This window comes from Physeter macrocephalus, chromosome 2 (genome assembly GCF_002837175.3).
Source record: "Physeter macrocephalus isolate SW-GA chromosome 2, ASM283717v5, whole genome shotgun sequence".
NCBI classification, from domain to species: Eukaryota; Metazoa; Chordata; class Mammalia; order Artiodactyla; family Physeteridae; genus Physeter; species Physeter macrocephalus.
The window spans coordinates 108,745,630-108,771,094 of NC_041215.1; the positions used below are offsets into that span (position 1 = coordinate 108,745,630).

The following is a 25,465-nucleotide window of genomic DNA, read 5'->3' on the forward strand; positions in this document are numbered from 1 at the left end:
TTTCAAGTCTACAGCAGAGTGATTCAGTTTTACACATATATATATTCTTTTTCAAATTTTTTTCCATATATATTCTTTTTTCTTTCTTTTTAAATTTACAGTCCCTAAGGAATATATTTTCAAGAAGTTCATTTTCAAGACTAATTTGACTTTGTGTTCATTATTACTATTAGGTAGAAAAGGATGCCTTTTGTGTAGAAATTGTACATTTATGCTATTCAATACTTTGTGTGTTGTGGGCTTCTCTGAAAGTTGTGGCACCTTCCATCCCACTCTCATGCCCTCTCCCATGAATAAGTGCTGGTAAATACCTTAAACACAGTTGCTCTCATTCACCATTTGTTGCATGAATGACTAAGAGGCACAACTCTCTCATATGCCCCATCAGGAACAAAAAAAAAATCTTTAAAGCAAGGACCATCCTTCTTACATAAAAACACTTAACCTAGTGCCTAGAACATAAGAAGTTCAATGATGTTATTAGTCATAGCAGCAGTTGTGGAGAGGGTAATGTCAGTAGTGGTATCAGAGGTGAGCCTCTTCATATCGTACACGTATTTTTGTACTTGGTGGCTGACTTGAGCTGCCGGTATAGTAAATTATCCTCAAGTCAATGTTGTGAAATACTGCAGAAAAGGTTGCTGTGGATTTCGTATGTAGATTCTTAATTCAATCATGGAGTCACACATGGTCTCAAATGTTGCCATGGTTTTTCACAAAGATTAGGTTTCCTTAAACTGGGGTATTGTTTAGTGGCATACGTAGATAAAGTAAAAATTTAGTGTCAGGAAGAGAAACCCAAGTCTGTTTTCCCACAAGAAATATAAAGAAAACTATAACATTTGGAAATGTTTATAATTGAACCTTAACCAATGACATTATGCTAATGACAAACCCATGCCAATTTTTCTTAAATTAGCTTCTGTATATTTAGAGCATGATTTGTGCTCCGATGGGAAATCCTGATCAATGGAGAATCTGCCTCATCCTTTAGAACTTTGGAACATGTCAGTACATATTCCGGGCCCCTCTTAAAACTTGGATTAGTAAATGAAGTGCTTTCTTCTTTATATTGAATATTTTTGCACCTCAGTTGAGGCTCTACATCTCTGATACTAACCATTTTAAATAAGGCCAAATATGAACTTTCTTTCCCACTTGCCTTTGTTTTCTAAACCACTGTTCATATTTAAATGAAATTCTATGTTCCTTTTTAATAAAACTTTTGTACTAAGAACATCTTCATAAAATATGAAGCTAAGGAAGCTTTTCAAAGCTAAACAAAATACTTAAATTCTCCTTGCAAATATGAACCGTTTTACTTGTTTTGAAGCGAGAGTTCCATTAGCTGAAAATACTATATATAAATATATAATTAAATATAGTATAATAAAATAGCATATAAAATATATACTATAATAAATACATGTTAATGAAGTTTGACAGTTTTATAGTTGTCTCTTCCAAATGCTATTCAGAATGATAAATATTTGTTACTGGCAATACTTTATGCAGAGATTAAAACTACTGTAGGAAGGTACAACTATCTCTTTTTTTTTTTTTTTTTTTTTTTTGTGGTACGTGGGCCTCTCACTGTAGTGGCCTCTCCCGTTGCGGAGCACAGGCTCCGGACGCGCAGGCTCAGCGGCCATGGCTCACGGGCCCAGCCGCTCCGCGGCATGTGGGATCCTCCCGGACCAGGGCACGAACCCACGTCCCCCGCATCGGCAGGAGGACTCTCAACCGCTGCGCCACCAGGGAAGCCCAACTATCTCATTTTTAAGTGCAGAAGTTGCAGTTTGTTCTTTAAAAAGCAAAACTTCTTTGGTCTTATGTATTTCTATTCTCATATATACATATTCATATTTTTATATTCTAATTTTTCCCCAAAGTGATTCTACTGAACATATGCTTTTAAATTTGGGGCCTTTAAGAGTAATCTAGCTTAAATATTATTCTCTGTTTCTTTGTTTCTATAATACTGTCTTCTAATTGTAAAGCTTGCTCTTGAATAAATATAGCCTGATTTATTTGCTTAATATTATATCATTTGGCTGTAAAAGTTGTTTCCAATTTTTTGCTCTTAGAAATAGCAGTGGATTGACCCTACTAGTACATAAACCTTTGTAAAAAATCATAATTATGAATTTCGGTATGTATCATTCTTTGACCAAATGTTATATAAAGATTTAAGGCTTTTTTGATATATATGACCATCTGCCCTCCAGAAAGGAAATTACACTCTTCCCAGTAGTATATGGAAGAATCTGAGTGTCATCGTTTTTTTCGTTTTTGCCAATTTTGTAGGCTTAACAGGTATCCCCTGCATCGGCAAGCGGACTCTCAACCGCTGCGCCACCAGGGAAGCCCAACAGGAATATTTTCATTTTACTTTTAAAATTATTGCTGTGGCTAAACATTTTTTATATATTTATTTATTGTATATTTTCTATTTTGAATCATCTGAGCATTTCCTCTGTAAGCCTGAAAATTTCTAAATTAAATAGCACTTTTTGTAAGTAAAATGTTAATCTTCATTAAAGGTCAAATCTCAACTCTTGCTCATGGGGGAAAATAGAGATTTTGCTTTTACTTTCCTAAAACTAAGTATCTTTCTTCCTTCAAAGTATGTATTAATTACTACATCTGTATCTTTCATTAAATGATTAGAAAATGTCTAGTTAAATATGAATCAGAAACAGAGTCAGAACTTGGACTTATTTATGAGAAAAACTTCTAGGGTAAATCAGTTAATCTTACTAAAATAATTTCTTTTTGCTTCTTCACTGGAACACTAAAACTACTCTACCGTGTATCCAGTGGCTTTGGCTGATTTAGAGCACATTAGTACAAGGGCTGGTGTCGCCAGAAACACCTACTCTATAAGACGGAAAAGTTGTCCAACACTTGAAAACATAATTTCAGCCCCATGTAAAATTGACCCATCCATCTCTTTTCTTTCCTTCAACAAATATTTATTGAGTGCTTCCTCTGTGCCACACACTGTTCTAAATAATTGAGAATTATCAGTGACAACAGACTATCTTATTTCTGTAGGTTACCCTTAGTGGAAATAGTCTCATGAACAGTAATAATAAGTGAATAAAGACACCAGAAAGATATTCAGCATAACAAACATAAACTTCCACATATTGTGGAGAGAAGGAACATGACTGGAAAGGCTAATGTTTCAATCCCCACTTGGTTTCTAGTGTTCATAAGAAAAGGTTACTAGGAACTCTGTCAGATGATGTTATTAAAATTAAAGCAAAAATTGCAATAGAGATCAAGTTGGAAATTGACTAATCATGAGTGATGGTTTCAAGCGAGCTGGGAATAGCTAAAATCTACCCTCTGCTGATCCAGGAACTAACTGACATAATCCCCAAGCACATCAGGATTGTCCTGAAAGAATGTGAGACCTGCAGAGGTTGCAACTAAAAAGTCTTTAAAGGAAAACAAGAGTGTATCGAGTTATTGGAAAACATTTAGCCATTTTCTAAATTTGGAAAAAAATGCTTAGCACCCAAATTGAGTGAAAACTGAGTTATGTCAGAGATTTCCTATTTCTATCCTTAATAAATCAGTAGATTGCAGGTGAATAATCTTAGTGCTTTCTCCTTTGTTTTTTTTTCCCCTCTAGAGGAAAGTCATAAGTGGCAAAGTCCTCTAACTATGGACTAGTAATGAAGCCTTATCGAAGATTAAAGAATGTGTTCATTAATATAAAAATAGGTGAACATAAAATTGAAACTGAATTGTTCGAATGTCTTAGTAGTAACTTGAATGATAGAGTAAAGAACGGTCAAGCAAGTTTGGAAATTTCTGAGTTAAACAGTCTTCTTAAATACAAGATTGTTCACAACCTTTAATGTGTTCTATGCACATTGCTGGGCATTTAAGAGTCCCCACAGATCTTCAAGATACAATAATGTGCACCATCTCCCAAACTCATTTGATCACAGAAACCTTGAGTACAGACCATCTCACAGGACTAGAGCTCTGAGGAATGCCCTTGGCAGAGAAGATGTGTTTGTGAAGTTGAAAGGTGATGTGCAAGAGCCAGAGTAGAGTGAGGAAAGAAAGGATTGCCAGCAAGCTGGGACATGTGAGCAATGCTGTGCAGCGGGATGCAATCTGGGAGAGAATCTCCAGGGTAGGGAAGTATCTACGGTCGCTAAGTATGCAGGAATTAACTGCAGAGCAGCATGAAAGAACAAGGCTGTAACTAAGCATGAATTAATAATGGATTATGATGACAGAATGTGGCTGACTGCGTGCAATGTGCCTCCGAAAGAATAGCACATGTATGGTAAAATAACCTCTCCTACATTGCTGGATGACTGTCTGTCCAATGGCTAGAAGCCGCTGACTTTCCTTTACTCCTGCTAAAAAGATCAAACTCCTCAGCCCAATATTCAGGGCAGTGATGACACCTATTAATCTAGAATATGAAGAGGAAAAAGAGAGAAAGCAGTAGTATCTGTGATGGTAGTGGTGGTAGCTAATGTTGTTCTGAGCACTTGCTCTATGCCAAGCGTGGCTTTTTGCACAGCAGTTCTATTGCCATTTTACAGATGAGTGGAACAGGGCTTAAAGTGATCGATTTCTGTAAGGTGTCGTAGCTAGGAAGCGATGGAGCCAGGATTTGAACTCAGGCACATTAAACTTTGATGCCTAGGCTCTAAACCATTGTACCTTTCTGTTGCAAGTGAGGCTTATTAATTTCCCAGTCTCAACTGTAAAAATAGAAGACCGTCACCTTCTCTTCTTTCCTATTTAAATTTTAACTTTCATTCAGGACCCACTCAAGTCTTGCCTGCTCCAGGGAGCTGTCATTTTTTTTCCAGCTCTTTCTCTGAATTCTTAAAGCAATTTCTTTTGGTATCCTGAATTTTAGCACTGAATTGCATACTCGTTTGGGTACCTACTGAGTGAGAATTTTTGCCCACTCTAATCAGATTACAAGCCTTTACAGGGTCATACCTTATAAGTCTTTGGCTTCCTCCTCACCACTTAGAACGTGTAGGTGTCAAGTAAATCCAAGATGGATGATGTGGATGGATAGCATTAGAGCAGTCTGGCTGCAATCTCAGAAACCCATTGATCTCCGTGATTGATTTGACTGATCTTACTAAGTAGAAAGGTTCACCTTTTCTACATCAAAATATCGAATGAATGGATGAATAAAAGTGCAGACGAATACTTAAAGTATAAATGAATAAAAGTGCAAATAAATGTTTGATTTGGGTAGCAAAATAGAATAGGGATAAAAACATTTTAGGAGGGTGTGGAATATAGCAGTCTACATTCACTTTCACTTACCCAAACTAGTTTTGTTCATTTGAAAGTGTTTGGAGAAGGTTCATAATAATGAACAGCTTTAAGGAAAGAGTCAAATGCAGAAAATACAGAAGGCCAAGGGCTTTAATTCCATTACATAGAAAAGAGTGAAAGCAGTTGTTTAAAACTTGAAGAAAAGGGCCGTGTGCTTTATTTCCTAATTGGAGGAATCTATGAATAAATTAGACAATCACTTGACATAATTGATTTAGATCATGTGAATTCCCTTGCACTGCCAGGGAGGGTTAATTAGATCAGATTGTTTTGTGGCCCTTCCTAGTCTTCTAGCGCTGACATTTTTTCCCCTTTGTGTTCTTCTATCATTTCTTTTTGTTATCTTCCTTTTAATCTAAAGCAGTACATCCTTTTATTTACATTTTAATTTATGAGAATTTTTTCCTTTTGTTTGTTGAATTAGAAAAAGTTGAAGATAAGTATTTCTCTAACCAAAAAACGGTGTGCTTATTTATGACTCCCCTTTTCATTTTCCATAAATCTGTGTGCAGAAGAGTGGTGTAGTCTGTGCATAAACCTCGTGCCATGGGAATTATATTCAAAATATTCCTGAACTGCTTGCTTTTACGTGCAGCAGCACGAAATCGAATTACATCGGGACAGAGTAATTTGACTGCATGTGAGTTGTGGCGAAGGTTGTGTAAGCTGAATATTCAGAGATATTGCTCACCTTGGGTCATATAGTATTAGTCATCGTGACAAATACCCCAAAATAATTCCAAAAATTTCTGAATCAAAGAACATGATTAACTTAGACTAAATTGGAAATATTCTACATAGTTTAAGCACTTGGTACAGGCTCACTCATTACAGCTCCGTAATTTACGCCCATTTTTATCTACAAAGCAGTTTTTGTATTTAGGTTTAATCAAAGAATTTATTAATACAAGTACAGTCTTCTACAGCCTCATATGCTAAGGCAACTGAGGAGCCTTAAAAGGCCCCATAATCACGTAACCTGACTTAAGACAGTATCCAGCATAGATGTATTAGTTAACACTTAAATCGGCGAAATTAACTAACCCCTTAGATATCTAAATCTGTATCCAAGTAAAAAATGTTTTTGTAAAATAGTAAACTATTTTTGTAAAACTTGTAAAATAGTTTTTTACAAGCCATAATTTAGAGATGTTGTTATATTGAAAATGTGGTCACAAAGTCATTAAGGGCAAGAATTTCTTAAGGTAGCTCAGTCTAATTGTCTGCCCCACTGGAAAAACGGATGATATGCTTCATCATTAATGGACTGGGAATACTATACTTGTGAAAGAAGGCAATAATCTTAAACAGGCGTTCAATATATCATTACCGTGTACTTTTCTAAGCCTGTTTTAGAAGGTTCATTTTGAAAATAAAATGCTAGTATTAAGAGAAATGTAGAGAAGGTTATTTGAGTGGAAAGAGAAAATTTTTTTTCTTAAGTTGGAGAAGAGATTTACTATGGGTAGTATATGTGAAACTAAGGATGGATCCATGAGTTCATTTTGGATTACATTGTTCTTTTTTTTTGCGGTACGCGGGCCTCTCACTGTTGTGGCCTCTCCCGTTGTGGAGCACAGGCTCCGGACGCGCAGGCTCAGCGGCCATGGCTCACGGGCCCAGCCGCTCCACGGCATGTGGGATCTTCGCGGACCGGGCCACGAACCCGTGTCCCCTGCATCGGCAGGCGGACTCTCAACCACTGAGCCATCAGGGAAGCCCACATTGTTCTTTTTTAATCCAGCAACATCCTGAAAAATTAATTTGGAAACTCCAGCCTTCTTAAAATAAGATTGAGACCCTGTTTAAGAGACACTTAATAATCACTCCCTATTATCCTCATGTTCTGTGTTCAAGAGAATAAAGGAATAATTATAAAATACATGACAAAGGATTAACATCTCTAATATAGGAAGAGCTCTTGGTAGTAATTAGAAAACATTTCATTATAAAATTAGAAATATATATGATCAGACAATTCACAAAAGCAAAGAGAAATTTAATAAGCCAATATATATTAAATATATTCAGCCTCACAAGCAATAAGGAAATTAAGGTATTATATTGGCAAATATTGGAAAATGTTGAAAAATATATGCACCAGCCTTACAACACATGCTTGTTGTATTTTTGTTTTTTAACCCCACATTTGTTTGTTTATTTATTTTTGGCTGTGTTGGGTCTTCGTTTCTGTGTGAGGGCTTTGTCTAGTTGTGGCAAGCGGGGGCCACTCTTCATCTCGGTGCGCGGGCCTCTCACTGTCGCGGCCTCTCTTGTTGCGGAGCACAGGCTCCAGACGCGCAGGCTCAGTAGTTGTGGCTCACGGGCCTAGTTGCTCCGCGGCATGTGGGATCTTCCCAGACCAGGGCTCGAACCCGTGTCCCCTGCATTAGCAGGCAGATTCTCAACCACTGCACCACCAGGGAATCCCTGCTTGTTGTGTTTTTAAGTTGATGCTGCCTTACTGCGAGGCAATGCAGTAATTGTATAAGGCACCTTAGCACCATTTTTACCTTTTTATCCAGTAATTCCATTTAAAAGAACCATCCTAGAAAAAAAATGAAAGATTTGACCAAGATTTAAGTTTGATTTTTTACTGTCGTGAACTTAATTTTCCAGCAGTAAGAGGATTAGTGAAATAATAGGCTATTAATCTGATAGATATTATGCAGTATCTATTATGCAACCAGTAAAATTATTAAATAGTCTGAAGAATTACCAGTAAAGTTCTTCAGACTATTTAATGATATGAAACATACATGATAAAACATGTAAAGAACACAGTGTACAATTAGTATATGTATGTATGTTGAGATGTGCCTGTCTATACATATATAAATAATGGAAGGACATTTGTCAAAATGTTAACGTTGATTTTTCTCTTAGTGGACAGTGGAAGGATCATTTTTATCTTAGACATATTTCTGCATATTTCAAATCTTCAAATATGTGTTACACTTAAAATTAGAATCAAATCAATTGGCATCATTGAAATCACTTTAAAATAGAATTTAAAAAGCAGGTAATCCTGTCCCTGATAGAAATGGGGATATTTAACTCTAAAAAGGGTGAAGAGGGAGCAGGGTGTATTGGCTGACCTCACATCACTGAGGACTGTCATCTGAAAGAGAGGATAAGAATATTTATGGGCAGAGTGATGAGATGTTTGTTAACAGATTTGGGGTCGACACAAAAAGCTACTCCCTACCAGTTAAAATGGTATTAAATAGGAGCACATTCCACTGCAACTCTCGGAGAGCTCTACCAGCAGTGGTGTAATAAACAGTTTTTTTTGTCATATATTACATGAAGTCCGGATAGGGCCAATTCAGTGTCCCGGTGAAGCCATCAGAGACTTAGGCTCCTTCTCTTTTTCTATTCTGTCATTCTTGATTTTTTTTGGCCTTTGTCCTCCTATTTGTTACTGCAGTGTCCAGATGGTTGCTGTATCTTCAGAAATCATATCCATGTTCCACGCAAAAAAAAAAAAAAAAAGTGGTGGACGGGGAGAAGGCAAAAGGTTGTGCCACCTTCTTCCCTTTATATCAGGATATCCAATATTGTCTTAGAAGTGCTGCCCTGAAAGTTTCCACTTTTAGCTTATTGGCCAGGCTATGACATGTCACATTCCTTGTAGCCAGAAAGTAGCTGGGGAGAACGAGGTTGTTGGTGACATTGGGTCAGCCATCCTACAGTGTATTCCATAGCTACCCTGTAAGGCTGTATGCTTCTGGTCACTGCTTATATACAGAAATGCAAAGAGAGCCTCATGTGAGCTGGCAGAAGTTGAGAGTTCTTTTAGATCTTAGTCTTTAGAGACTATTATTCCAATCGTATTTTGATAGAATTGTAGAATGGGTAGAAAAGCAGTAAGAGAGCAATGACCTGATTCCCTACCTATGGTCAAAGTCAAGCTTGACCAATTATATATTGAGGCAGGAGCAGAGGATGAGGAGTCAGAGTTGCTTGGGAAAATGAAGGTGCCATTTTCAAGCTGGAAAATCTAGTGAAGGCACAACATATAGAAAGGAAATGCCCATATGGAACATCAGTAAATCATTATTTTTTTTCTTCTTAATGATCCTAAAGCTATGATTTTTAAGTTTATATTTTTGTGTCCTGAACTGTGAAACAGTTCCTCTGGTTGAAGCAGGCAATGATTTTGTTTTTTTCCTGTCAGTCATTCTAGGCACAAGGCTTAGAGCCTATGTGCTTTACAAGGACCTACCCCAAAGTATCCGAGACATGAAAAAATTACTGGCTCCAAACTACGAGAATAAAGCCAGAAATTTGAAATTAATAAATGACTAGTTCTGAAATGTATAATTATGCCAGTTTTATTAATTGTTACATTTAGAATTTATTTTAAAATATCAGTACATAACATTTATATTTTGGGCTTTTTTTCCCCAGCTGACAAGAATTTCTAGGTATTCACAAAGATTGATTAAAAAGTCAGTCAATTCTTACTAAATGAGAGATTCATACCCAAATAATTTTAAATCAGTTTTTCTGAATATCTTTCGAACTTTTATGACAAGCAACTGTATTTAATGTAAGAATTGGGGGGCAGCAGAAAGGAGGGGCTGATGCACCATAAATGCAACCCACTGCTTTTCCTTTTTCCCTTGCTTGGCTGGTAGCTTCTGAGGCCTCCAAAGAAACCCCTGGTCTAAGGAAAAGAGATTAAAAAATCGCATCCTGTGAAGTCACTTTGGAGTCTGGGTCTAGCAACTTCCTCTTTTTCCTAGTAATGTTTTCTGTTAGTTCAACCTTGTTCAGGACCCTTAATATACCTCAGTACCTTCCAGAAAAATAGTGGACATTTAATATGTATGTGTAACCACCCGTTCTGCGAAAAGGAGCCTGATTTAAATGAGCTCACCTAATAGATCAGTATAAATTACCAGATCATTTCACTAGTGTGTGCGGAACTTTGTGATCCTTTTTAAGTGAGTGGTTGTATGCTCTGAATTGGAGAGACAGCACATAAACCCCCATATTAATATCCTCTAATAAATAGTGAGTCTGGATGACAACTTTTCAAAATCTATTACATACTAGTAGCCTTAGACAGTTTGCATATTAAACAGATGATAGTAGAGTCTGGGCAGAAATATAGACACTATTACATATTTCAGTTCATGCCAGAACAGAAATCTTTTGATAGCATTTATTGTAGCCAGGAACAGAAGCAACTATACAGTCCCCAGCCAGAAGCCAGGTGCCAAAATTAATTCCTGTGAGAATAAACTGAGTTGCTGTCTTAGTATGAAGTCCATAAGCTCTGGGGGAAATGCACATGAAAATCCTGGGTAGCTCGGGTTACTAGATCTTGAGGGTTATAGTTCAGTTCTGGGATGGCCAGTTAACTTTACAAGAGATACTGCCTCGTGATGGGAGAGTATGTTGCTACCCAGCCAGACATCCCACAAGCACCTGAAGAGAGCAGGGATGGTGTTCAGTAACATAAGCCCTGCGCATCACTCAGGTGTAGCAGGCCGACTTGTCAAATGTGTAAGAGGCACACAGTTTGGTGGGTTAGCTAATGCATGGATGACAGAATAGGGATTTTAAAAGATCTCAACAGGGAGAACTGATGAGCTGCAACTCAGAAGATTAAATTTAATAGGGATAAATGTAAATTCCTGTACTTGGGTTCAAAAAAAAAAAAAAGGAAGCAACTGCCTCCTGTCTTACTCCCATCCAGTCCATTTTCCACGCTGCAGCCTGGGTGATCTTTTTAAAACATAAATCCGATCATGTCACTTTCTTGCTGAACATCCCTTAACAGTGTCCCATTGCCTTGAGGATAAAGACAAAACTCATTAATGTGACTTTCGAGATTCTCCGTGACTGACCCGTTTCTTCCCCGCCCCCCATTCGGTCTCTCACCAGTCACGCGCTCATGCTGAGCACTTCTACTGTACAAGGGATTTTTAGGTTCTGTGTGTGGGACCTGTTTGGGGGCTGTCGTGTTTCCTGTGTTCAAAAATCAACTTCACCCTTCCCTCTGCATCTCCAGGTCTCAACTTAAAGCCATCAGGAAGGCCCAATCCATAAACTAGGTCTAGTCTCTGTATTACCTATTTTCCCAGTTCCCTGAGCATCCTTGTTTCATTCAACATATTTATTGAGTACCTACCGTGTACCAGGCACTGTTCTAGACCCTGGAGACAAAACGGTGAACAAAGCAAAGCCCACATCCACGTGGAGCTTATGTTCTAATGGAGAAGATGTCAGTGATGACTGCTTTGTAGAAAAATGAAGCAGGAGGAGGAGACAGTAACAGACTTGGGGGTGGAAGGCCTTACTTTAGGTAAGGTGGTCCGGCAGGACCTCTGTGATGATCTGATATCTGTGAAGATGTGAATGAAGGAGAGCCATGAACTGTGTGGGGGAAGAGCGTGTCCCAAAGCCCTAAAGGGGGTCGTACTTGGCATGTTTGGGGAACTGCAGTGAGTCCAGGATGGGTGAAGTACGCTGAGCAAGGGGAGAGCCATGCAGAACAAGTTGGAAAGGCCCCCAGGGACCAGGCCTTGGAGACTCTAGTAAGTTTTTAGATTTTCTTCTGAATGTGATTGGAAGCTGTCGGTAGGCTTTGAGTCAAGAGACTGTCACGGTAAGATTTTTGTTTTGCTTTTTGTTTTAAAAGGATTACGGTAGTGCCTGTGTGGAAAGCAGGCTATAAGGAGTAAGTGCAGAATCCCAAAGATGAGCCAGGGGCTTATTACATCTGTCAAAGTGAAGAGCTGAAGGTAGCTTTGATCAGGAAGGTTTGCTAATAGTCCTCTCACTCCTTGTGGTTAGTTGTGTGATAGAAACCCTGCCGGTGCACGGCTCGACTGTCTTGTTCACTTCCACAGTCCTCGTGCCCAGCATGATGACTGGCATAGCACTGGATCTCCACGGATGTTTGTTGGACAGAGACCTGGCTTAACAGCAGTTAATATAAAAAGGACTTCAGGATTTGCGTTGACTGTACACTTGACGAGCCAACAATAGGCCAGTTTGGCTGCCAAAATCTAATAGTGTCTCAGGTTGCATCAAAAAGTTGGCAGGGGATGAAAAAGAGAGATGTGAGTCCCCAGGCACGCCATGCTGCTTCTACTCTGTCGAGACTACTGACCTGATCCTACGCCATTTTTTTCCCTCTAACTTCTAATAATGGTGGCCCTCAGTCCCAAGACCACACACTGGATTCATTGGTGGTCCTCTCTGTTGCTTCATTCCTATGTTCGAGCAATAAATTCTCTGTAATGTCACTTTGATTTTTCTCTTTCTCCCCTGCTCTGACGTCGTCTGAACCATAGTCAATGCCTCCCCTTGGTAACAATTTCCGGGTGTATGAGGCTCAAAACAACTTATGACAACCCTATTTCTTACTTCTGAGAGCATCAACAACCATTTTTAAGAGACACCATTTGCCCTTTCACGTGGTTATGAAATTCTACTTTAGGAGGTAGCGGTGACTAGTGAAATGTATAGTTCTTGGTGGTAAAGCTATTAGCAAAATCCTACCACTTGGACTCACATAGTAGAAGGAATGTATACTTTGAAGTTGGGAACTCTTCAGTTCCCAGCTATCCCACTTGCTAATTTAATGACACAACACTTCTGAGCCTCGGCTCCCTCCTCTGTAAGGTGAAGGTAATAGTGCTCACAGAGCTTTTGTGAGGTTTGAATGGGATAACGTATATTAAAATGCTTAGCACGATGTGTGACACGTGTAAATTGGTAGTAAGTTTTAGTTACCTTCCTCCTTATCCCTGTTAAAGAGAGACTCACTCTATGGAAATATACATTGTAAATAGTGGGATGAGAGATGTGTTGTTTCACTGGTTAATAGTGAATAATGGCCATTTGTTGTGTGACTTATAGGGTAGCCTCTGCCCTTTTTTCCCCATGGTTTAATCAATATTGATTTCTTGCTGATAACGGAAATACTTATCAAGGGCCCAGGAAACATGAGAGTTTTCATACTCTAAGTACTGGAAATAGTCCAACCCTTGGGTAGATCCAAAGAATTCACCGAGAAAGAAGTTTCCTGGGAGGGATCTCACGCAGTGGTATTTTCCCTGCCGTAGATTTAAAAAAAGAGAGAGAGAGACTTCATACAACTAACCTGAGGGCCTTTGTAATCTGTAACTGTTTATGATGTGAAGATGAATAAAATACTATCGTTGCCTTCATTGAAGTTGCCCACAAATCAACATACCACAGGATAAAAAGTGGTACATTTGCTTGGAGGCAAACCTAAAGTGTCCTGGGGGAGACAGAAATAGAGTATTCTACAAAGAGGAGGTTATAGTGGAGAGCTGGGCCCAGGAGCAATATAGTATTATATAGTTTTATACGAGAGGTTTGAGGCATTTCTATTAAGGGTAAAGACAAATAGGAAGAAATAAGAAATCCCTGTAAATGACTTCAATAACAGGTAAATAGAGGAAAATATAAGGAGAAAGATAAAAAGGGTTCAAACCTTAAATAAAAGACTAAGGAAACTATTTTCTAAGCAGGTGAATTTAGTGAAGGTTTTTGAGTAGGTTAGAGAAATGATGAAAGTGATGTTTAGCATAGATTAATCGGAATATGGTAAATAAGATGTAGAGTTGAGCAGGTGGAGGGAGGTCAAGAGCAAGTTGGAGGCATTTGCCAAAGTTCAGTCATGGGATGGAAGAAGCCTTGGGTCTGGTTATGAGGACACTTGGAAGAAAGTCATGTGACTTGCTCATGAAGGTAGCATGTGTGCTGTCAGGACAGGGGAATAGCCCTGGGCCTAGACACGGTTTCCTTTCAGTCCACCAGCTTATGCAGCTTAGCTGCATTCTCTTTGTGGTCCTGTATTCCAAACAAATTTTTTAATTGCTTATTCTCAGAATTGATTTCATCATATCCTTATGTAGGAGGCAAGCAGGTAATGAGACTTTCAAAGAATATCCTCAGTCACTGATCACATTCTTAGCTCAGTGTTCTCCCCATTACACTTTGGGTTATAGTTACTCAAGTAGTCTTAGGGCCACTGGTTCTGTGATTTAGGAAGCTGTGGTTATAAGGACAAGATATTTTAATTTATTAAATATTGGAATTATCTTGCAACTTATTTCAGAGAAATTAAATAGTACCGTATTGTGAAACTTGTTACAAGATTCACATTACATTTTTCAATACCTGAATTAAGGAGATAGGGCTAAGACTCTAGGGAAAGCAAGATGGTTAGAGTTTGGAGAGTACCAGAGAAGAGAGATCTGCATAGAGAGTGAACTCCAGAACTATATAGAGAATCTCTCTTGGGTATTATACACAGAGCACTGATCAGAGCATGTATGTGAGGAAACTACCAAGGCTGAGAAAATAAGTCCCAAAAGGATCCAGGAAACAATACCCAGAGCTCACACAGGACCAGGAATGGTACCTGTTCCCACCAGCAAGATTACGAAAACCTTAAAATCCACAGGACATTGGATAAGGTATGCATAAAGGCACTTCTTCTGCAGTAGGGCATCATCAGCCTAGGGTAAATGCTGCTGTAGTCCTGACTAACACATCTTAAAAGCAAAGCCCAAAAGGATTAAATCTTTTTAAGTAACTCAACTATATTCCGAAGAGAGAAAAAATATTTGTAAGAATACAAAAATACCGAGCACCCAACAAGGGTAAAATTCACAGTATCTAGCACCCAATGAAAGATTATCATGCTTGCCAAGAAGTATGGAAATATGACACATAATGAGAAAACTCAATCATTAAAACTAGAAATGATACAGACATTAGACAAACACATTAAAAAATTATTATGTTTGTATTCCATATATTCAGAAGTCTAGAAGAAAATTAAACATGTTAAGTGGAGGTATGGAAGATGTAAAAAAAATCTGTCCTCAGGCAATGAAAAGTTTAATGTCTGAGATGAAAAATACACTGGATGGAATTAATAGCAGATTAGACAGTAGCAGAAAACAAGATAAGTGAATGTGAATACATAGCAGTAGAACTATACAAACTGAAACACAGGAAGAAAAAAGACACAGAAATGAGCAAAGAACAGTGAACTGAAGAGCAGCTTCAACGTGGCCTAAAGTATGTGTGATTGGATTCCTCAAATGAGAGAGAAGGGTGAGCAGAGAAAAAATATATGAAGAAATAATGGCCCCAAATTTTCCAAATTTAGTGAAATCTAGAAAGCCAGGTCCAAGTATCTCAGTGAACTCCTGAGCACAAAAAAAAATGTTTAAAGAATTCAAGTCATACAACTTATATTCCCTCACTACAGTGGAATTAAAATGAAATTCAAAAACAGAACGCTGGCAAGCCTACAAATATTTGGAAAATAAAGAACTTCTCAATAACACATGGGTCAAGAAAATACTAAGAGGGAAATTAGAAAGTATTTTAATTGAATGAAAATGAAAACAGTACATATCAACATTTGTGTGATTAAAAAACATGTGGGATGCCAGTAAGAGAATAATTTATAGAATTAAACTGTATTAGAGAAAGGAGAAAGTTCTCAAATCAACGACCTCAGCCAGCTTTCATGTTAAGAAAATAAAGAGGGTTCAATAAAATTGAACCCAAATTAAGCATTAGAAGGGAAATAATAAAAAACAGAATACAAATCAATAGAAAAAAATTGAGAAATTAAATTAAGATCTAGTTTTTTAAGAAGGTCAATAAAAATGATAAACCATTAACCAGACTGATCAAAATAAAATAAGACAAGATACATGAACATTGTTAGGATTGAGAGAGGGGACATCACTATAAATTCTACAAATATTAAAAGAATTTTAAGGCAATATCATGAACAATAAATTTGACAACTTAAATGGACAAAACTTGCGAGAGACAAACAATCAAACTCATACAAGGGGAAATAGTCTGAATAACCCTATAGCTATTAAAGAAATTGAATTATAGTGAAATACTTTCCCACAAAGAAAACTCTAGGTCCAAATGGCTTCATTGGTGAATTCTATAGGAGGAAATAATAGGAATTCTACAGAAACACTTCCAGATAAATAAAGAGGAGGGAATGCTTCCCCAACTCATTCTATGAAGCTGGCATTACTATGGTACCAAAACCAAACAAGGACATAGAAGAAAGAAAACTTTAGATTGACATTCTTCATAAATTGGTATAAAATTCTTTTTAAAAATTTAGCAAGTTGAACTCAACAATGTATAAAAAAGATTATGACCAAGTAGAGTTTGTCCTGGGAATGCAAAGTTGGTTTAAAATTTGAAATCAATCAAACATTTGTAAGTCACATATTAACAGACTGAAAAATAAAAATTGTATGATCACATCAGTATACACAGCAAAGTAAGTGACAAAATCCAATATGATTTAATGAAAGATACAAATTTAAAGAATGTTATTTGGGGACAAATTTGTGGTAAAATTTTAAAGAGCAAGAAAATGATACAGTACAAAATTCAGGATTGTGGTTACCTCTGAGTAAGGAGGGAAAGGAATGCAATTGAGTAAACTAATATTCTTTTCTCAAACCCATTGGTTGATACACAGTGTTTGCTTTATTTTTGTCTGTTATATCTTACACATATGTTATAAATATATTAATGTTTCAATACTTTGTAGAAGCAGTTTTTAAAGTTAGTGGGTTTTCTTTTTGTTTTTGTCTGAAATTGTGATGTAACAAAAAGACATCTATTTACTCTATTTACAGCTTTGAAAACTCATAACATTTGTGTACTGAAAGAAGTACCCTCTGTACCAAGTATTCAGTATTGGTGTTAATGTAATGTGATATTTTCTGTACACAGAATGAGTTGCTCTTTCAAGTGTCATTACCATGTGGGGAACAACAGTGAGATGAATGCCAGCAAGCCCAAAAGTAAATTCATAAACACTAATAACCTACTTATTAGAGATACACAGTGAGTTGTGACTAGACTACCAATTATATTTTTTCTACAGTTCACTACTCAAAATATAAGTGGGTTTATATTTATAACAAACAGTTCTACCATGTTGTGGTCTTTATTTAGACCTATCCCAGGTTCGACTTCCAGTCACCTTCTTCCAGTCACCCTTTCCTTGCCAGGAGCCTATCTGCAAATTGCACCACAAGAATTTTACTAGGTTTATACACATTTTTGTTCCAACATTCATAGAACCATATGTATACCACAATGAACATATTTCACATTCATTGGTCTAGAACATTTTGCTGAATGGACGTATCCAAATTGCTGCTTCCTTTCTTTACTCATACAAGTGTTGCATTCATTCACTCAGCAAACATTAACGAGTACCTACGAGGGGGTGGGCAGGATTCCAGGCTAGCAAGGAAAAACAAGGCCTATCCCTTCCTTAAGGTGCTCATGTTTAATGTGAAACAGACCCATACACAAATAATTGAGATATTTACAAATTACTTTGGTCCTGAAGCTCAGCCTGGAGACATGAGAAGATGACCTGGAGAAGATGACATTTGAATGAGGTCTTAAAACATGTTTGCCTAGCAGGAGAATGGATGAATTTTCATTGTAAGTCAGAAGAAATTCCATGTGCTATGTGTATAATATTGTACAGATGCGTGAAGTTGCACGGCCTGTTCAAAAACATACTTCTGATGTGATAGAATGCAGAGCACCTAGCAGAAGTGGTGGTGTGTGAAAGGCAGGTATAATCCATCTTTAAGCACTTGCTTCTGCGAGATTCCAAGGTAAGTTTTTATATCCTCTAGGTTGTCTCATACTCTGTAGTAGGGGGCATTATCTACATTTTACAAATAAGTTCAATAAGATTGAAAAAGACCAAGTAATTAGTCCATGGTCACACATGTAATTAGTGTCAGAATCCAGGTCCCTTTAACAGCTAAGCTTGAGCTCTTTCACTCTTATCATGCTGCTCCCTTGCCATGAACAGGAAGTGTCCCAGGTGTATTGGTTCAAGTACTCAGTCACCGAAAACCTTTATTATTTTTGTGAATCCTCGTGTCTGTGTGACTGTCTACTATATCCGCAACACATATCCTTCTACCTTTATTATACTATTTATTACATGACATTGTATCAATACATTATTTATTTGTATCTCCTCATTAAACCTCAGGCTTGAGTGTCTGATTCTTTTCAGAAAGAAAGTGCTTATTGAGTAGATTCAAGACAAATGAATCACTGAATTTATGAAGGCATGTTTTGGGTTTTCCAATGCTCTTTAATGAGATAAAGACAATAGTATAAGAACGTAAGGAAAGTATTAGATTTTCCTGACTTTAGATTGAAGCTCTCCTAAGATTCATGGAGAAAAAAAGGGAATTCCCTGGTGGTCTAGTGGTTAGGACTCTGTGCTTCCACTGCAAGGGGCCCAGGTTCGATCCCTGGTCGGGGAACTAAGATCCTGCATGCTGCATGCTGCGTGGCCAAAAAAAAAAGGAATTCTGAGGAGATCACTGAAAAGCTGTGAACATATGAATAGTTGGATAATGATGAGGGAATGGGTCCCTCATTTCTGTCCTGCGGCAGCCTGGCTGGAAGATGCTCTATAACATTAGAAGAAAACTTCAGCTGTTGTGTTCTGATTAGAGTATTGTCAGAGCAGCAACGCATCCAGGGATGAACAGGGTGCTTTGGGGGAGATGGTGAGATAAACATTTATGTCATTATATTGTACTGATCGTCTAGCCCCTTTTTCAGCAAATGCCTTATTTTGTTTTTGTATTTTGCTTTTTTTCTAAGAGATGGAGGAATTTTTCAACACATAAGAATTTATAGTGCTGAAAACTCAAAAAGTCTCCCTAAGGAGAAGCAGTATGCCAAATAGTCATTGACATAAGAAAACACTATAAATTAATGTAGTAATAGTTCATGGTTGCTAAGAAAGGAACTTAATTTACAACTTGAAACAGGTTTGTGTTCCTTAGAAATTCTGGAAATCAGTCAGTGGCACGGAAACTGATCTGCTAAAAGAGAAGAAAATTGATTCTTAATATTGGCAACTACATCCATTTTTTTTTAATTCTGAAGGAACAACTTTTAGAAACAAGTTTATTAACCATTAAGGAATTATTTGATATTTAGTTTCCTAGTAAACTATCCAAAGAGAAGTGTTTATGGCCTCATTAGAAGATAGATTTTTATTGTGCCAATCATCATCTTCAAAACTGCTGTCTCTATTTTGCCAAAGACAGGGAAATCAAAAGTTAAATGAGATAGAGCTGTCTATGTGAAAGACCAGCATTGCATCATGTTTTAGAATGCTGCTTTGCATCAAAGTATCTCCATATGAAGTAGTGGGAATCTGAACACATTTGCATATTCCCCATTCGTGACATAGTATTGGCATTCTCAAAAAGAATACCTAGCTGGTGGCAATTTTTATCTGAAGAGATTTGTACGTGTTAGCAATATACCATCTTCTGTCAGCATAAGAAGAGCCTATGGGGCCCATTAATGCACCAAATCTGCCACTGTTCTTCAAAGTTTTATTAAGCAAGTGCAGTCCCTAATAGTCACTTATAAAATTCATATCAAATGCTATCAATAAGCAAGGGGATTATTTTCCCCCAGTGAGAATGCATTTGAAGAGTATAAGAGGGCTTGACAAAAGAATAAAACACTTTAAGTGATCACTATATTAATATAAATATATCCTACCAGGAAGCCAATATATGTAAGTAGTATATGCACTTTAGTGTCTGCCACTAATAAGTTCTCGGAGTACCATATTTTTCACAGATTTTCTTCCCATATTTTCTTTCTTTATGGTTTCTCTCAACTCTAACAATGAACCTGGTTGAAATTAAGCCAAAAGACACTGTGCGTTTATCCACACCTTTTAAAAAGGTTCCACTGGTGTTGGGTAGTTGGTAGACCTTTGATTAGCTTCAAAGGTCTACAACCAAAATAACTGGAAACATAGGCCCACAGGGTGCTGTGTTTCCTGAGCAAGTCTTCCTGAACCAGAGGACGCACCAGGAAATTAACAAACATCCAAACCAAAGAGTGTCCTCCTTACGAAAAACCTTATAGTAATTAAATCAAATAGTGTCCATTGATCTTGAGTTGAATGCTAGGAAGCAGGAGCTTAATAGAAATCCCATTATCTAAATAAATCTAGCGAAATCTCAAGAGGGACGAGTCCACAGTGCCCTCTAAGAATGTAATAAAAATGTCTGTGAATTTCATCTTCAGAAGGACTCAACATTTCCCTAATACCTCTTCAATTACTATAATAACTCTTTAAAGTAATCAAGAGCAAATAATACCAATCCTTGGAAACTGAAGGATAAGAAAGGGAATATAATATGCTCTAGAAACTGGAAGGAAGGTAGGTAGGTAAGGGAACAGGGAAGGAAGGGATGGGGGAGGGAAGGGGAGAGGGAGGGAGAGGTGGGGAGAAGAAAGAAAGGAAGAGAAAACAATCTGTCATTAGAACCAGAACAAGAAATTTTGGCTCCTGCTCCATCAACACTCTCTTTCTTGACACTTTTGGTACCTTACTTACTATTTTGGAATGGTAGACCTTTCCCACACCAGGCTCACTCATTTTCAACCTCTTGTAAATAAGTTCTTTGTTTAAAATGACATAGCTATCATATTAATATTGCTACTGTTCCAACTGCTGTGCTATCTAAATAATATGCAGGAAATGACTAGACTTAAGCTCCAGCCCTGAGAGGAAACTTTATAGTAGCTTTAAGGTAATGTGAGTTATAAAAGAAGTTGAGTATTAATTATAACACTTGTCATTTTTTTAAAAAGCTTGGTGGTGTGTATAATTTTACCTCATTTTCTCATTTGCTACTGTTATTTAAATCACTTCCCAGCACTAAGCATGTGCATAAAAGATGATTGTTCCCAATTTAACCTTTTAAGTAAAATGTATTCTATTAATTAAGTCATTACAGTTCCCTCTATTTTCTATGATGTTTATTCATTTATCTTCTGTCCTCAAGATAGACATCTGTGTCAGTGAATATTTTGGAGAAAGACCCCTAATTTTTATGCCCATCACCCATTTGGATGTTCTACACTGTTTATTGAAATAGTTTGGTAGTGTTCTAAAGAATTTCAAATTGTCAATTAAAGTAATTAGTATTCCTACTAAGAATAGTAGATAGTATTCAGCCAAAAAGTTAAGTTACCATGTTCAACCTAACATGGCAAGGGAATTTGCAGTACTTTAATTGCCTTAGATTTAATGGGATAACTTATGTCTGTTAAAAAAAAAAAAAGACAAAAACAAAAAATAAGATCCTACCCTTGTGTGAATTCCTTTTTCAGAATAACTGCACAAAATAAAATCATGTATGTAATCTGAATACCATATTTCCTTTGCCTTTCTTCCACTACAAGATGAACTGAGAGCCATGTAAACCGGGAGGTAAAACCTGCTGTGGGTATTGGATTATCCATGAGATAGCAATTGAAAGTACCTTGTGCCCTGCCTATTCCTTTATAATCCTAGGCAAGTTAAATCATAAGCACCACCGCCATCATTAAATTCACCACCTTTACCACTCTCAGTTTCCATTTATCAAAAATTTTCATTTATTGAAAAACATGTACCTGGAACTGTGCTAACTGCTTTTTTACATTTATTTCATTCAGTTCTCACAACTCCTTGTACAGTGTTTTAATCTCATTTTTCACATGGGGAAACTAAGGTTTAAAGGAGCTTAGTAACTTGCCTGATAAATCTTGAATTCAATCCACATCTGTCCCATTATTAGCTATCATGTTATTCTGTAACATCTAATGTAAATTAACTCTAGTTTATCATTAATGATCTAATAACTAATATTTATTAAGCACTTACTATGTGATCTAAGTATTTTGCATAAACTTACACAAATAATCTTCACTCTAAACCTACGGGGAAAGCAATATCAACCTCATTTTATATATGATGAGATTGAGGCACAGAAAGTTAAAGTAAATTGCAGGTAACCAGTAAGTATCTAAGTCACTATTTTAACTCAGACAGATGATTTCTTTTCTGTGTAATGGAGATGAATTATTTTAGCTTGAACCTGTTAGAACTATAGATTTCTGAACATGTTGAACAAATTTATAGCTAACGCTTGTTAATATTGGTCAACATAGAAAGATTTCTATTAATAACATATTCAAATTAAAAGGGTAATAGTGTTCTAACATACGGGTGTTTGTTAAGTGTTTTCTTGCATTTAATTCATGTTATCAATAATCTGAAAAATATAACAACTCTTCTGTGATTCATCACAAGTATAGTAGAGTGATTAAAAGTGCCATGTTTAAGCTTTGGCTCCTCCGCTTACAAGATGTGCCACAGTTTCCTTATCTGTAAAGATAATAATAGCTATCTTTACAGGTTACTATGAGCATTAAATGAATTAATAGCTATAAAGAGTATAGGGTAGAACTTGTATATTACAAGTGCTCAGTATTAGCTTCTAGTATTATTTTTTTAGTCACCATCATTGTTTTCCAATATTTTTTCATTTGTACTATAGATTCCACTGTATGTTTTTTCAGACCTTGGAAAGAGAGAATTTGGCCCACAATTGGAGCCTGATACATATGGATTGACATCTCCAACTGGAAACACAAAGAAAAGTCCAACACGATTTTTAAGCAGTTAATACCAGGAAAATCACAAACATGTAGTGCTTTTGTCTAGAAAATAAAGAAATAGCTTAGGAAAGGAGTGCTAGGTGGGTGTGGGAAGATTTAGTAAGATTTATGTATAATAACTGGGTCAATGAAATATGACTGAATGTTGTAGGTAAAGGAAGGAGGAGCGTATTACTCTGAGACCAATCTCGTATTTGGGAAAATGTAAGAGGTCCTCCTTGTTGGCAGAGTTCCCCTCACCTTGCTTCCACCCTTGAGCCACCCGAGTTTTACAGACTAATGTAGACAGTGATATATGGTGAATATTGAACAGCTGTTGTTGAATATTGAAGTGATAATCCATGCAGAGTTGCTTGAGGATTTAGAATTTGGCCTCTTTGTTCACGAGAGATATTGGTTAGTAGCTTTCATGTAACATCTTTGCTTGATATTAACATCAAGGTAATGGTAGCCTCATAGAATGAGTTGGGAAATATTCCCTCCTCTAAATTTCCTGAAAGAATTTCTGTAGAACTGGTATTATTTCTTCCTTAAATGTTTGGTAGAATTCATCAGGAAATCAGCTGGGTCTAGAGTTTTCTTTCTGGGAAAGTTTTAACTTTCAATACAAATCGATTAAAAAACAAACTATAGGGCTGTTAGATTATCTCTTTCTTCCTATATAAGCTTTGGTAATTTGTAGCTTTCAAAATCGTATCCATTTCATCAGAGCTGTGTTCATCTAAAATTTTTTCCACTGCTGAAGAAAGATTCTTCTTCCTATTCTAATGGATGCCCCTGAATTTTGAAGTTTTTCACTCTGGGTATTGGGAATAGGAACTTTATTCCCAACCTTGTGTAAACTTTGGACACTGTGCTCTTTCCCCTTTGGGGCGGTTCTGTCCCAGGTCTTGGGTAGTTTCCTCACATGCATGTGATCATCAGCAATTAATAAATACCTGAGGGGATCCTTTGCAGATCTCAGAAGGATTTCTGTATACCTCTCTTCTCTCCAATTCTCTGACCTAAACTGTGTCTGCCTTGGTTTCCCTGGGCCTCCAGCTTCATGTCCTCAGGCTGGGATATCCCTGGGCTCTGCCTGTGTTCCCCTTCCTGCACCACAACCTGGAAACTTTCTCCAGACAGTAAGCTGGAGCAATGGCAGGAGTCATCCCACCTGTTTTCAACCTCTCAAGAGTCACTGTCCTCTGTTGCCTGATGTCTAATCTCTTAAATGCCATTGTTTCATGTTTTGTCTATTTTAGAAATTTTTTTTCAGGAGGAATTGTAAGTTTGTTCCCTTTTGCTCCATTTTGTCCAGATATAGAAGTCTGATCCTTGGGGATTAGATATATTGCTGTCATGCTCAAAGAGTTTTATTATATATTATACAGCTCTAGATTCTTGAGTTTTTCTGTTTTTGTGGATACAAAAACAACAGCCCAGTTAAAAGAACTGAAAGTAATAGAAATTTTTAAAAGAATGAAATTCTATTCACAGAAGGTTTAATGTACATATATTTCTTCATAACTGTCTTTAAATTATGTACCAATAGAATTGAGGTGCCCCAGGCAGGCTGGGGAAAATGTTTTCGCAAATCTTTGCCAGTAAAAGATTTCACTTATTACAAATCTATATTAATTTATTGTTTAAAAGATGGCTGATTTACAAGCAGGTCTGATCCTTGTCTCTTTAATTTCTTTGCAGTGCCAGATGAAAGCAAAGTCCATTCGTTGGCTGGACACAAATCGGGTAAGAAATTCCTTGTAACTGACTTTATATTCTCCTTCCTGGAAATCTCTGCTGTGTTTGAGTAGCAGATGGAACCTGTTTCCATCCACTCATCCCTGAAAGACTTGCTAATTAACACATGAGATGTCTCTGACTTCCACAAAAGTGAATTATTGCTTGTCCGTGTGTATAGTGGCATAATGTATGCTGACTCAAATGTTTGAGAAGGAGGAAGAAAGGTTTCCAAAAAAATAATTATAAAACCCCCAATCTTTAACCTGTATGCCAGCTGAACACTTAGAATAATAAAAAATTACAAAGAAAACCCAAGAAAGTTTGAAATTCTTTTCCATGATGACTCTCACATTAAAGTGGCAGGACAAAGAATTCCAATAAGAAAAACGTGGCCATTTCTTCCTTCTCAAAAAAGAATCATTTCTTTGCCTGTCATCAAAGGGGATTGGGCCTGAGATGACTGTATTCTCTTTCTTTAGACTCATGAATGAGCTCCCTGGAGGTGCCCTAGGAAGTCCACAAGGACTCTGAGGTTCTCCAGGCTCTTTCTCTGTTTTGTGTGAGATACCTTCAGGTCTAAAATCCAAGCTTTTCCTTCATTGCCAAATGACCTACCTTCTATTCCTTTGCCCTTTCTTCAGCATCATTTATTCACATTAGTTGAAAACACTTAAAGCTACTAAGCTAGTAAATACAGCAGTAATCCTTTTCTTGTAAGGGTGCATTATTTGGGGGGGAAACTATCCATTTTACTCTTAGAAATGCCACTCCAAACAACAGGAGGGTTATGATTTATTGGCATCCCTTCGTTTCTGAA

At 37.1% G+C, this 25,465-nt stretch overlaps 1 protein-coding gene across 12 annotated transcripts in view; it reads left to right on the plus strand.

The window, feature by feature from the left end:
* Positions 1–25,465, plus strand: part of PARD3B (par-3 family cell polarity regulator beta) — a 1,107,844-nt gene that overhangs the window by 661,007 nt on the left and 421,372 nt on the right. For all 12 annotated transcript variants that reach the window (XM_055089625.1, XM_055089621.1, XM_055089624.1 and 9 more), the window contains exon 16: positions 24,610–24,654. In XM_055089625.1, the coding sequence (XP_054945600.1) occupies positions 24,610–24,654 (45 nt within the window). The remainder of the gene's footprint in view (positions 1–24,609; positions 24,655–25,465) is intronic.